This window comes from Lagenorhynchus albirostris, chromosome 15 (genome assembly GCF_949774975.1).
Source record: "Lagenorhynchus albirostris chromosome 15, mLagAlb1.1, whole genome shotgun sequence".
Classification (NCBI taxonomy): Eukaryota; Metazoa; Chordata; class Mammalia; order Artiodactyla; family Delphinidae; genus Lagenorhynchus; species Lagenorhynchus albirostris.
Window position 1 is genome coordinate 64,390,779 of NC_083109.1, and position 12,937 is coordinate 64,403,715.

At 42.9% G+C, this 12,937-nt stretch overlaps 1 protein-coding gene across 1 annotated transcript in view; it reads right to left on the minus strand.

Annotated features, from left to right (window-relative positions):
- The window catches only part of SMG1 (SMG1 nonsense mediated mRNA decay associated PI3K related kinase), a 97,460-nt gene extending 88,562 nt beyond the window's left edge, over positions 1-8,898 (minus strand). Inside the window, exon 1 of the mRNA XM_060122333.1 lies at positions 8,482-8,898. Within this exon, the coding sequence (XP_059978316.1) occupies positions 8,482-8,567 (86 nt within the window). The 5' untranslated portion in view covers positions 8,568-8,898. The remainder of the gene's footprint in view (positions 1-8,481) is intronic.
- Positions 8,899-12,937: the final 4,039 nt, after the last annotated feature.

The window sequence follows — 12,937 nt, forward strand, 5'->3', positions numbered from 1 at the left end:
AGTCAACATACACTCTGTCATTAGGGCAATGAGTCTGAATTTCCAGTGTCAGAATCAAAGCAAAGAGACTGGAAATAAAGTGATATATTTCAGACAAGGATTCCAGGGTCCATATTACTAGGAATATAAACTAGGGAGACCCTTAAGAGGCAGGATAGCAAGAGTCATAGGTTGCTTCAAAGAACTAAATATTCCAAGATGAAAGTTAAAATTTCAAACACACACACAGACACACACACTCCATATACACACATCTTTTTAAATCAGAAGATTAAAATGCTAAAGAGGAGACAGTAAAGATAATTCTTCAATTAAATTTAAATAAGAGGGAAAATTTTAATTCAAAGAACTTCAGTAAAAAACAAGATTGTTGCCAATGCTGTCATATACAGAGGAAAAACTAATACATGTCACTATATAGTCCAAGACATGCTTATTAGTGAAGGCTTTTGCCTAATCAGCAGAAAAGGTATTAATATATTAGATGCCACCCAAAAATAAAAATCTAGTAAATACTAAGTTCAACAATTTTTTTAAAAAATCTGCACACATATATATATAATTACCTTAGGCCACTGCAGAGCTTGTAATAATTTTCTTGTGGACCTATAAGAGCACTGCTGAGGTGCTTTATTGATGATAAAAAGGGTAAAGGAAAAAAGTAGTGCCTTTCCTTATAAACAAAGAAATAGCAGAATTTAGTAAGTTCCATACCAAAAAGCAATCTACAATTCTGATACCAGAAACTCTTTTTTTTTTAATTTATTTATTTTATTTTATTTATTCTTGGCTGCATTGGGGCTTTGTTGCTGTGCGTGGGTTTTTGTCTAGTTGCAGCACACAGGACTCTCATTGCGGTGGTTTCTCTTGTTGCGGTGCACCGGCTCTAGGCACCACGGCTTCAGTAACTGTGGCTCACGAGCCCTAGAGCGCAGGCTCAGCAGTTGTGGCACATGGGCTTAGTTGCTCTGCGGCATGTGGGATCTTCCGGGACTGGGCTCAGACCCGTGTCCCCTGCATTGGCAGGCGGATTCTTAACCCACTGCACCACCAGGGAAGCCAGAAATTCCTCTTTTGGGGGGAGGGGGGAGGTGGGGGGGGGCTGTGTGGTTTGTAGGGTCTTAGTTCCCCCTCCAGGGATCAAACCCAGGCCCTGGCAGTGAAAGCGCCAAACCACTGGACTACCAGGGAATTCCCCAGAAACTCCTCTTTTGAAAAAGATTTTTAAGTAATAAACACAAAAAGTCTGTAACAGGTTTTTAAATAATAAACATGAGATCCTAGACACGCTATGAATAGCAACATTAACTTCCTAAGGAATGATTTCTAACAGGAATACAATCTCCTTTTTTCAAAGGGTATGAAGATTAATATGAAAGAAGTAATTCACTATGAAAGAAACCTGTTGATTCTGGAAATTTTGGATTTCAGTCATTCCCCAATCAGCAGGCATACAACTGGCAAGAGGTTTGTTTCCTCAGGCCTTCTAATGGAATGTCAAAAGAGGCTCAACCCACCCAGTGCTTAACTTTTTGGTGATTAGACTGTTTAAATAATGTACAAATAGATATAACAGATATGGGATAAACTGTCAATGTATAAATTAACTTTATGTGAGCAGAGTATTTCTTCAAGATGGATAAAACCTATGAATCTTAAATGGCCATAGTCTGATCTGGTCACCTCAGTCCACTAGAACATTGTCCCTTTGAACCTGTACAATCACCTTACTTAAGTTGCTGCCTCCAGCTAACCGAGCTGCTGTACAAGGAACAGTTCCTCTCAAAATGCCTCCTACAGTTACAGTGTTCTAAGGCCTGCAGTTAACTCTAAACACAAAAACAAACTTGCAGAATTCCATTTTCATGTATTTACTTGAGAAAGGACACTCAAATTTAGAGTGTTTACTATTTATTGACGCACTGGTAGGGAAGAAGGGATACAGAAGTAAAACCATTATACAATGCATGCATACATAAAGGTTATGTCTTACTGGGGAAGACACACACAAAAAAACTCAGATAGTGAGTGTTATTAGAGAAGCCTGGTGCTTCTCACTGAGGGGGTGCACTTAGGCTGAGATAGCATGAAAACACCCAGGTCAAGCACTCTGAGAAGAACAATCTATGCAGTAGCTACACAGCAAGAACAGGACTTGCAAAGGCCCTTAAGACAGAAATGAGTTTGGGGAGTGCTTTAGGCTAAGGACACAGAACAGTAGAGAAAATGACAGGCTCAGCCTTCAGGGACAAACTAGTTGGGAGAACAAAAAAAGGCTGAAGTGATAAGCACAGTTCCCTTTCATTGAAGATCTGTACCAAGATTTGGAAAGATCACAGAGGGCAGAGGGTAGGGTAAGGATCTTAAGGGAAGTGCAATGTTTAGGTTGGGGAGAGGACAAAAAAACAGAGCTACCAACGGTAGGTTCAAGAGGGAAGAGAAAAGTCCGTGAACCTGTAGCTCACAGGAATAAATTTAGCCAACAAACTTAGGAGAGCTCCTCTGTGTTCCAGGACTCAAATGCCTGAAAAGGTTAACAGTGGATCCACCATCTGAAACTGTTTTCACAAGGATCTTCAGATATCCCAAGTTTGTTTATAGCAAAAGAGGAATAACAGAACTATGTTGAAGATGACGAGGTTATCAATCTTCAGAAACCATAAGTTGGTAATAAATCATAAGATAATATTCAAAAATTTCCTGTCTATAATAACTTTTAAGGTAAGATCCACATGTACACTGTGCCAGGGTTTTTGGTTTTTTTGGGGTGGGTGGGTGCAGTGGGAAGGGAAGTTACCCAACTGCAAAGTCATTGTGTATCTGTATCTTGATCAGGATTATGGTTACACAGGTGTATACATTTGTCAAAAATCACTCAACTTAAGACCTATACATGGATAAATTTTACCTCAAAAAAGTAACAAGTTCAAAAAACAATTCAACTAAGAGAGAAAAAGTACCGTCAACTAATACAAGATGGAGCAGAACATAATAAAAACATATACATACACCTGAAACTAATATGTTGTATGTCAGTTATACCTCAATTTAAAAAAAACACAAATGTCTCCCTAAAAATTTAATAGGTTATATTCTACATTAAAAAAAGTAATAAGCTGGAGTATTTCATACAGGAATTAAACCACAAAATGTCTGCAACCTTCACTGTTAGACCTCTAAACAAGAGGGGATGTGTTTTATTTTCTAGTCCCCAAAATAAAATGGATTCTGAGAAAATTTTAAGATAGTCAAAGACAGGTAAGCAGAAAACAATATGAAGAGACACCAAACAAATGACAGCTTGTGTGAATCTATAAAGGGAGGTCCACTGAAAGCCGCCTCAGGGATTTATTTTAGGTGATTAGGATTGGGAAAGAAAATCAAGTAAGCAAGTGCCAAGCAGTGAAAGCAGGAAAGCCTAAATTTAAAAGTTGTGAGAACTCAGTGTTCAAAAAAAAAAACCATCAACCACACTCCATTTTGTGTATATGATCATCCTATATAATGTAAGTGTCCTAACCTGAATTGTAGTGTGAGCAGATAAAAAGTATCACTTTAGTGATCACCCTCAATCAACACCAGATAACAAATAAGGGGCTCTTGCTTATGGAAATTCCATATATTGAGCTGAATACTTTTGTCTGAATTTAAACCATGAATTATAAACAATATTCAGGTCCTCAACAGTCTCTTGTCTAGACTGTTCCAACTGCCTCCTACTGTGGTTACACACACACACACACACACACACATACACACACACACAACTAATTTTAATCTTCCTCAATTACGCCACTTCCATGCTGGTAAAACTTCAGTAGTTCCCTAAAGTCATTCCAAACACGTCCAGTATGATTCAAGACCTACAATACAGCCCCACTCCAGCTCTTAAGCTTCATCTCTTATTTGTATCACACCTCACAAATACCCCATCCTTCTAACCAACCTGGTAACATTTACCAAGGACAACTTGCATTTTGCCATTTCCCTGCTTTCTTCTATTTTTTGATCCCCCCCCAAATTTACTGTCAAAATAGAACAGATCAATTTCATGGTCCCACTGCCCCCTACTCAACTGTACAGCTTTCCCTCCTCTGACTCTCCAAGTTTTAAACTGTAAACCACATATAAAAAGAATTTTACCAAGAATTATATCACAATTAATATCCATATACTGCTATTTTACCAAGAATTATATCACAATTAATATCCATATACTGCTTTACCTTTTACAAAGCCCTTTCTTATCCCCCATACTAACCGATAATCTCCTTAAAGACAGTAGCTCTATTAGTCATAAAAATCCCTACAGGATCACTATTTCCTGAATTAGAATATTTTCATTGAATTAGAATATTTCACAATCTCCTATTATTTAAAAAACCCTTCAGTTATACTCCCAACTTAAAAAGGAACCACAACAGAAGAGTGAAAAGGGTTCAATTTAAAGATAAAATTGCCATATGTTTCATAAGGAATATATTTTATTCTATAATGGAAAAAATAAACTTTCCCCCCAAATTAAACACCCATACACAATTATCTGGAACTCCTTAATGTACATGAAAATCTGTGGTACAGAATTGGCAACCATTAAATTCTGTTTAACTAAAGCTCTATTTATAGTTATAAAATATGTAACTCCACTTAATTTCACCCTTTATGTATTTCACTATATTATGCACCTATGGACATCAGACAGTACAGACTCATAAAAGGCTGAATAGACAACTCTAGTTTCAAAAATCCAGCTTCTCACAATGTCAGACATACTAGTTTTTGGCTTTTCTATCTTCACAGCCCTCTTCCCCATCTTTTGGTCTGTGACAATGGAGAATGAAGGTACTTGTACTTGTGAGAACTTCAATCTGTCTACATTTTACCAAAAATAGAAGCTGTCTTTAATATACAGTTTCATCCTTTTAGAACTGTAGAAAGATCTTAACATTGGGCACAGTAAGATACCCAAGAAATATCTGTTAAACGAATAAAGTCTTAAGATGCCCAAGTGTGGAAGTAAAATTATGTGTTTTCATTTGACAACGCTCACTCTTGCTTGTTGAACTAATCTATATTTGACTCCAATGTCAAATCAGTCTTGTCATCTTGGAGAATTAAAATGAACAATATAACAAATTACACACTTTTTTTTTTTTTGCTTCACCGCCTGGCATGCAGGATCTTAGTTCGCCAAACAGGGATCAGACCCGCGCTCCCTGCAGTGGAAGCCCAGGAGTCTTAACCACTAGACCACCAGGGAAGTCCCATATACACTTAATTTTAAAACAAATCATTCTGATCTCTATCTTGATTGGTGCACCCAGAAGATTACTCCCCAAAATAAAGTCAAGAAAAGGAGAGACTGGTTAGTGCCAATAATAAAACCACTCATTTGCCTAATCATTCTTAAATGTTAATGGAGGGGCTGCGCTGGTGGCACAGCAGTTGAGAATCCCCCTGCCAATGCAGGGGACATGGGTTCAAGCCCTGGTCCACAAAGATCCCACATACCGCAGAGCAACTAAGCCTGTGCGCCACAACTACTGAGCCTGCACTCTGGAGCCCGCGAGCCGCAACTACTGAGCCTGCGCACCTAGAGCCTGTGCTGTGCAACAAGAGAAGCCACTGCAATGAGAAGCCCACGCACCGCAACGAAGAGTAGCCCCCGCTCGCTGCAACTAGAGAAAGCCCGCGCACAGCAACGAAGACCCAACGCAGCCAAAAATACATAAATAAAATAAATTTATTTAAAAAAAAGTTAATGGAGAGTACAGTGAATGAAAACGAAGAAAATGCTTTCTGCTAGAGGTATGCTTTTAGCAAAGGTGGGCTTGCTCTGTTGCCACACGACACTAGTCTATTCAGCCACCTGGAACACTTCCTGTCAATACGTGTGAAGTATCAGGTGTGGCCATCATTGACTCAACAGTCGGTTTCCAGACTAACTGACAAACTAACACTAAAAGAAACCAAGCAAAAATTGCTTTTTTAAATCCTACTTTTCGAAAAGACTAAATCTAGTAAAATAGAACCCAAAAAAATCAGACAAGGACTGGTACAGAAAGGCAAAAAAAAATTTTTTTAAACCAAAATGACTCTGATGAACCATACGGAATGTGCCTGCATTTGAAGATGTTTAGAAAAACAAACCCCCATTTAAGCAAGGGGAAAAATCGAGCTCCATTCTGTCAGTTAACTGGATTCTGTCACCTTTCTAAAGTGAAGAGGGTACAGAATAACCACCTCAAATTTAACTCATGAAAATTTATGACTTGGCAAACACCTTAAGTTTTTTATTGGCTATTTAACAAAACAATTAGGCAACAGTGCAAGGAAATCAAGTTTTGCTATGGCGTACTGTCCATACTTTTCTATTCCTTCCTCTACAAAAAAGTCAAGTATTTCCAACATCCTAATCAACTGTTACTCCATGTAACCAAGGGCATCTCACAGTATCTGTCTACCTAGGCAATAAGTTCTGAGACTGTGAAACAGCACAGCTTCCAAGAATGCATACATCCTCCCCCACACACAGCCAAGAAATAAAGTACTTGAAGAAAAACAGACAATACTAATAACCCACGTACATATTCCACAACTATATAAGCCATTCTGCTTCATACCTGTCAAATTAAGCCAGGTGATCTCAACCCACAGCTGCAACTGGGCTACTCCATTTATTTAGAAACACAAGCTACAACTTATTCTTTTCCAGAAGCTCCAGGACTATTTGTGAAGGGCACTTTATTTAGTCCTCTAAAGGGATACTGTGTACATTCTTTTACATATGCTGACCACAGTACTGAAAAATAATGGAAAATCTACTGTCAAAGAGCTCTCAAATGTCAAATTCCAGCTCATTTATCATCTAATTCATTAGATGCAAAAAAAAATCAAATTTCACACATTTCAATGAACATACAAAAGAATGTCAATTACAGATAAAAATACCAAAACTAGTTAACTGATTTTATGTAAAGCAGGCATAAACCCTAAGTGGTAAAGAACAAGTAAAACTATGCTTTCAAAACATTTTTTTTTAATTACTTATCTCAATTCTAGGCTCAGGCATTAACTTTTAAAGTCACCTAGTTATATACACCCGATCTCAACAGACACAGGATTTGGGAAGGCATATTAAACAGAATGAGATGTGTACCACTCAGTAGCCAAAAGAGTATTTTGATTTTTCTATCAAGTATTAAAATGTTACCTTCGAACATCTTACCAAATTATTTCCAAACACTGCTGGAATTACATGAAACCATCAAGAAGCAAAAGTCATCCCAACAACGTGTGTTTGTCTAACATTTATTTGGCCAGTTCCTGGACAATCATATGGCAAGTGTGCTTCAAAGTATGAGAGCTCCATGAATCAACTAACCCCAAAATATTATATACGTTTAGGAAGTTCTTCTAGGCGCTGGGCTAAGTTCCAAGATAGTCTTGAGTATTACAAGCACTTATTCAGTAAGAGAGATAAGAATAAATTAGTCCTAAATTAGGTACAACTGCCCCATGATTAATCAGAAAGACACGAAAATTAATTTTTTTTAAGAAGTCGATGCTCCGCAGGGAGTTTCCTGGTGGCCTAGTGGTTAGGATTCCGTGCTTCCACTACCGAGGCCCAGGTTCCATCCCTGGTTGGGCAACTGAGATCCTGCAATCGGCCCGGGGTGGCCAAAAAGTGGTGGGGGGTGGGGGGGCGGGAACAAAACTCGATCCTCCTCATATACTCATTTCCAACTAGGCCCCAAACCTGTCTGAAATCAAATCAAATTCTCTACTCCTCTAAGCAACTGTCCGTACAAGTGTCCGGTATGAATTGCTCTCCGCCAGAGTAACTGCCCCTGCACTTGGGGAAAACTTCATTTCCTAGTACCAGGGTCGGTCGGCCCCATTAACACAGTCACAATCTAGTCTCATGCTCCACAACTACGCTGTTGTCAGAGTAATGCCTTGGAGCGCTGGGTTTTGTTTTGTTTTTTTAATATTAACACGTGGGGGTCACAGACGGGATCCCAGTTAAGGAAATCTTTCACGTGGGGACTCAAAGGGTTAAAGATCAGGGAAGTTAATGGGTAACAGAGAGGGTCCCGTACTCTCAGGATCCCCCAACTCATATCCCAACTTGAGGGCAAGGTGGCAAGTAAAAAGTGCCCCCACCGCCAGGTCCCCCTTCCTTCACCCAACTCCTAGGCCAGTGCCTTCTCCCGGCGCCCTGGCTCTCGGCTCCAGCCCCCGAGTTGAAATGCAGGGAGAGGGGAGGCATTTAGGCCTCGCCTCCCAGCGGCCTTCCTCCCCCGGCCGGGGCGGGAGGGGACCCAGGAAGCCGCGCCTGGTTCCCCGGGGCGGGGGATGGGGTGGGGGGAGGAGGGTGGAGAGCCTAGGCCGCGCCTCCCACCCCGGCGGTCCTAGGCCTCGGCCCGCCCGAGGCGGGGCCCGGGGTCGGGTCGGCGGGCTGGGCGCCGGCTCACCCACCTGGGTTGCCAGTCATTCCAGCTCCGCGGGTACTTGGTGCCGCCGCCGCCGCTGCTCAGCCGAGACCCCGGGGCTCTGCGGCTCATTACCTTCCCCGACACGACATGGCCAAGCGCCGCCGCCCGAAGAAGCGCGAGTCGCCGCCCGAACCGGCCGCCGCCGACACTCCGCTCCGGCCCGGGTCAGAGGAAGAAGCCGAGCAGGAGGAGGAGGCGGCGGAGGGCGGGGGAGGCGGACGGCCGTTCCGGGTTCCGCCTGAGCCCGCAGCGCAGGACTGGGAGGCGGGAGCGGCGCGGTGAGAGGGAGGCGGAGGAAGGGGAGGCGACGTCTCTTACAGGGCCGTACGCGGCCCGCGACGCCGGGGCGCAGGAGGAGGAGAACAGCGAGGAGGAGGCGGTGGCCGCGGATCCTCAAGCTCACACAGCCACGGCTACCCCACCTCCCGACTCCGCCCGCCGCGCCGCCGCTGCCGCACGGCATGCTGGGAGTGAGGGGCGGGGCCGGCGCCCGCCGGGCCAGGGGAGAGGGGCGGGGCCGAATCGGAAGGGCGGGGCCTGGGGCGGGGGCGGGGCCGGGCTCAGCGAGCGGACGATCCTCCCGCGCCCTGCGGTATTCTGCACTATCCGCGGACCTCGCCGAGGTCTGGCCCCGCCGCAGGGGATCACGGGAGAGGGGAATCTCCGCCACACTCGTACACGCACACCCTCCCACATAAGCCCGGGAAAACACCTGACCCCTTGAGGGCCGGGCAGTAAGGTGTAAACAAGCATCCAATTAAGAACCGGGGGTGCCCTTGCTGGGGGGGGGGGGCGCGCGCACACACACACACACACACACACACACACACACACACACACACACACACAGGCGTGCCTTTAGGGTTCACGTGCCTCCACGTTCCTCACCTTCTACGGTAAAAAGTGGAAATTAAAAAAAAGAGAGGGTAGGTATCTATTTACCCAGCCAACGCCTGAAATGCCCATGGAGTCCTGACACCTCGACCATTTCGTCACATTGCAAAAAACTAAATTAAATAGAGAAAGCGGAGTACTCTCAAGCACCAGACCCGATTCCCTGCAATGTGAAATATGCTCTGAAATCCTCTCACCGTTACACTTGCCCACCTTCCCCTCCAAAAAGAGTCGGGGGGCTGGGGGGCAAACCTGAGCACTCTCTCCCCCACAGCGACAGTCCGCCAGAAAGACTTCACTAAAGCATCTGATACATGATGTGAATGCCATCCATATACATTGAGAAAAGGTCAGCAAGATGCACATCGAACAGGTAACAGGAGTTACCTTTGGGGAGGATAGTAAAAAGGATCTTACCCTTGTCTGCACAGAGGGTCTTAACCTATTTTATGTTGCAAGAAGAAAGTCTTTATATGTTGCTTGTGTGATTTAAAATGGTTACCAAAAGTACTTGAGATTATGAGGTGTTACACACTCATCCCGCTTCAACCCTGGGCTCCTTTCTTGTGCCCAGCAACCCCTCATAAAGGTATGATCCTGCCAGTTCTAGAGGATAGAAAGTTAGATTTTCAAAAGCACTTTTCTCCCCTCTCCCCTCCACCCATTCAGGAAAAAAGAAACTCCTCTGAACTGGGGCTATTTGACTCAACACAGAAATTCCCACTAGGTCAGACCCAAGCATGGTCACCCACATGTGTAAAAAAGAAAATTTTTTAATAAAATACCTGAGTGAAGAGAGATGCGTCTGGAAGGTACACACTCTACCCTGAAATTTGCCCTGGGTTCCCCTGCACTTGCTGTGAGGAAGGATCCCACCAGTTGTAAACGGGGCCCTACAAGAGGTATCCTTTCTTCCCTACTCTCTGATGAAGAGAAAAAGTCCCTCCTGAATCGAGTCCCAAGATTAGGGTCCCCTCACTCAGTATGGTTCTCTCTGGAAAATTGTTAATCCTGCCACAAGTTATTTTGGTTTGTTTGTAGTTAATGTCTAATTACATAAGCAACAGTGAACATATTGTCCTCAAGTATGTTTTTAATGTGCAGCCTAATCATGATTTATTCTTTCATTCAACATTCAGCAAAATTTATTGATCATCTACTAACCAAGCAGTTGGGGACAGGGACAGAGATCCAGACTCAATCCTTGTCCTTAAGCAACTCTGGGAGTAGGGGTCAGAGAGATAGATCTATTATTAGAAATGTCTGGAATTGTTATGTTTGCTCAATCTCCCCTCTCTCCATCATTCTGCAAGCCTGTCTTGCAATCTGACTAAAAAGGCCCCTTCCCCCAAAGCCTTTTCTTAATTCTAAGTTTTGACGATTCTTGGACCTGTCTTCCTCAGATCCTTTTCTTTTTGTGCTCCAGGTAAGTTGGTGCTCTCTTCCTCTTTGGGACCCTCAGACCCATGAGCAAATGGCTGATGTAGCCAATTAATCATTTTGACTTGCTTCAACAGTTGATTGCAACAAAGGTGCAGTGATGACCAAATTATGTCAATTGTTCAGCTTCCAAAATGATTCCCAACAGAATAATCAGAACCTTAGACCCCTGAGAAAAATGTCAGGAGTCCTTTAACCTTTTCAAATTACAGAACAACAGCAGAGTACTTCAAGGAAGGGCTCTGGGTTCAAATTCCAACTCCACTTAAGAGCTGAGGGAGCATCAGCAAAGCTCCTGACTCTCGCAGTGCCCCAGGTTCTCATCTGTAAAATGAAGATGATAATATTAGCACTGACCTCTTGAGGATGTTGAGAGGATTAATAGCAATCTTGCATGTAAAGTGTTTTTCACAGTGCCTTCCACATGGTAAGCAATCAAAAAAAATTACCTAAAGATCAGATTCACCACTTCTCTGAAGCACGTAGCTATTTGGATAATATTTGACCAATGAAGAAAAAGAAAAAAAAAAGAAAAGTAGCTGGCAGGGGTTGTGCCCAGTTGCTCAAACAATTCCTTCTTATTTATCATTGTTTTTTCTACTTCTTTCATGGAAGTGATTAACCCTCAAAAACAGTGTTGGCACAGGGGAGGTGTGAGGACATGGGAGGTGGGTGAGTGTCATGTGGCAGCAACTTCCTGGAAAGCAATTTAAGAGTGTGTGTCCAAAGACTTAAAATTAACGCCCTTTCCCCCACTAATTCTTCTCCTGGGAAACTATCCTAAGGAAATATGCCACATTACAGACAAAGTGATTTTCTTAAAATAAAAATCAGATCATGCGAACATCCTACTTAAAATGCACCAATGGCTTCCCATTCTTAGGATAAAATCCAGACTCATCATTACTAAGAGCCTGTAAAAGCTGGCTTCTCCTGCATTGCACACATCCCAGGGCTGCTCATACCCAAAACAGGATCCTAACAATGGTTCTAAAGTTTGTCCTTATAGGAAAACGCCCTCATGTAGGCTGTACCCCAATTAAATCAGGATGTATCAGGCATCAATACTTTTGACTTCCCCAGGGGATTCTAATATGCAGCCAAGATTGAGTAACACCACTTTTGAGCACCTAAGCACTGAAAAAGTTATTGGGGACCCCACCACATCCTCACCTCCCAATACATGTGGACTATAAAGACAATTCTAAACCACTGAGAAGAAAGAATTAAAAGCCCGGTTTTTCCCATGATGACTACTTGGATACTTAAAAATATATACACATCAAATATGATCAACTCTGAAAACTTTCCAAAATTTTTTCTCACTTCTTTTAGTAGTTTTGCTCCACTGGTTCCATTAGCACTTTTTCATTCCACTCCAATAATAGAGACAGAATTTCAGTTCCTGAAACACACTTAGCCTCTCCAGCCCCTGCACTTTTTTGTACTTGCTGTTCCCTCTGCCTGGAATGCCTTTCCTACCTTTACTCCCATCAAGGTTGGTACTGGGGTAAAGAGTGGAGTGCCTCTGGGGCCAAATTTAAGGAGGCACTCACTCTTGTGGTTGTCCAAGTGCCAACCCTGCACTTGCACCAGCCTGCGAGTGAGTGCCTCCTTAAATTAGGGCCTCTAGGCACCTCTTTTGTCTCACCCTAGTCCTGGCCCTCTTTTCCTGGCCCATCTCAAGTCTTTTTTTTTTTTTTTAACATCTTTACTGGAGTATAATTACTTTACAATGGTGTGTTAGTTTCTGCTTTATAACAAAGTGAATCAGTTATATGTATACATATATCCCCTCCCTCTTGCGTCTCCCTCCCACCCTCCCTATCCTACTCCTCTAGGTGGTCACAGAGCACTGAGCTGATCTCCCTGTGCTATGCAGCTGCTTCCCACTAGCTATCTGGTTTACATTTGGTAGTGTACATATGGCCATGCCACTCTCTCACTTCGTCCCAGCTTACCCTTCCCCTCCCGGTGTCCTCAAGTCCATTCTCTACGTCTGCATCTTTATTCCTGTCCTGCCCCTAGGTTCTTCAGAAACTTGTTTTTTTTTTTTTTTCAGATTCCATATATATGTGTTAGCATACGATATTTGTTTTTCTCTT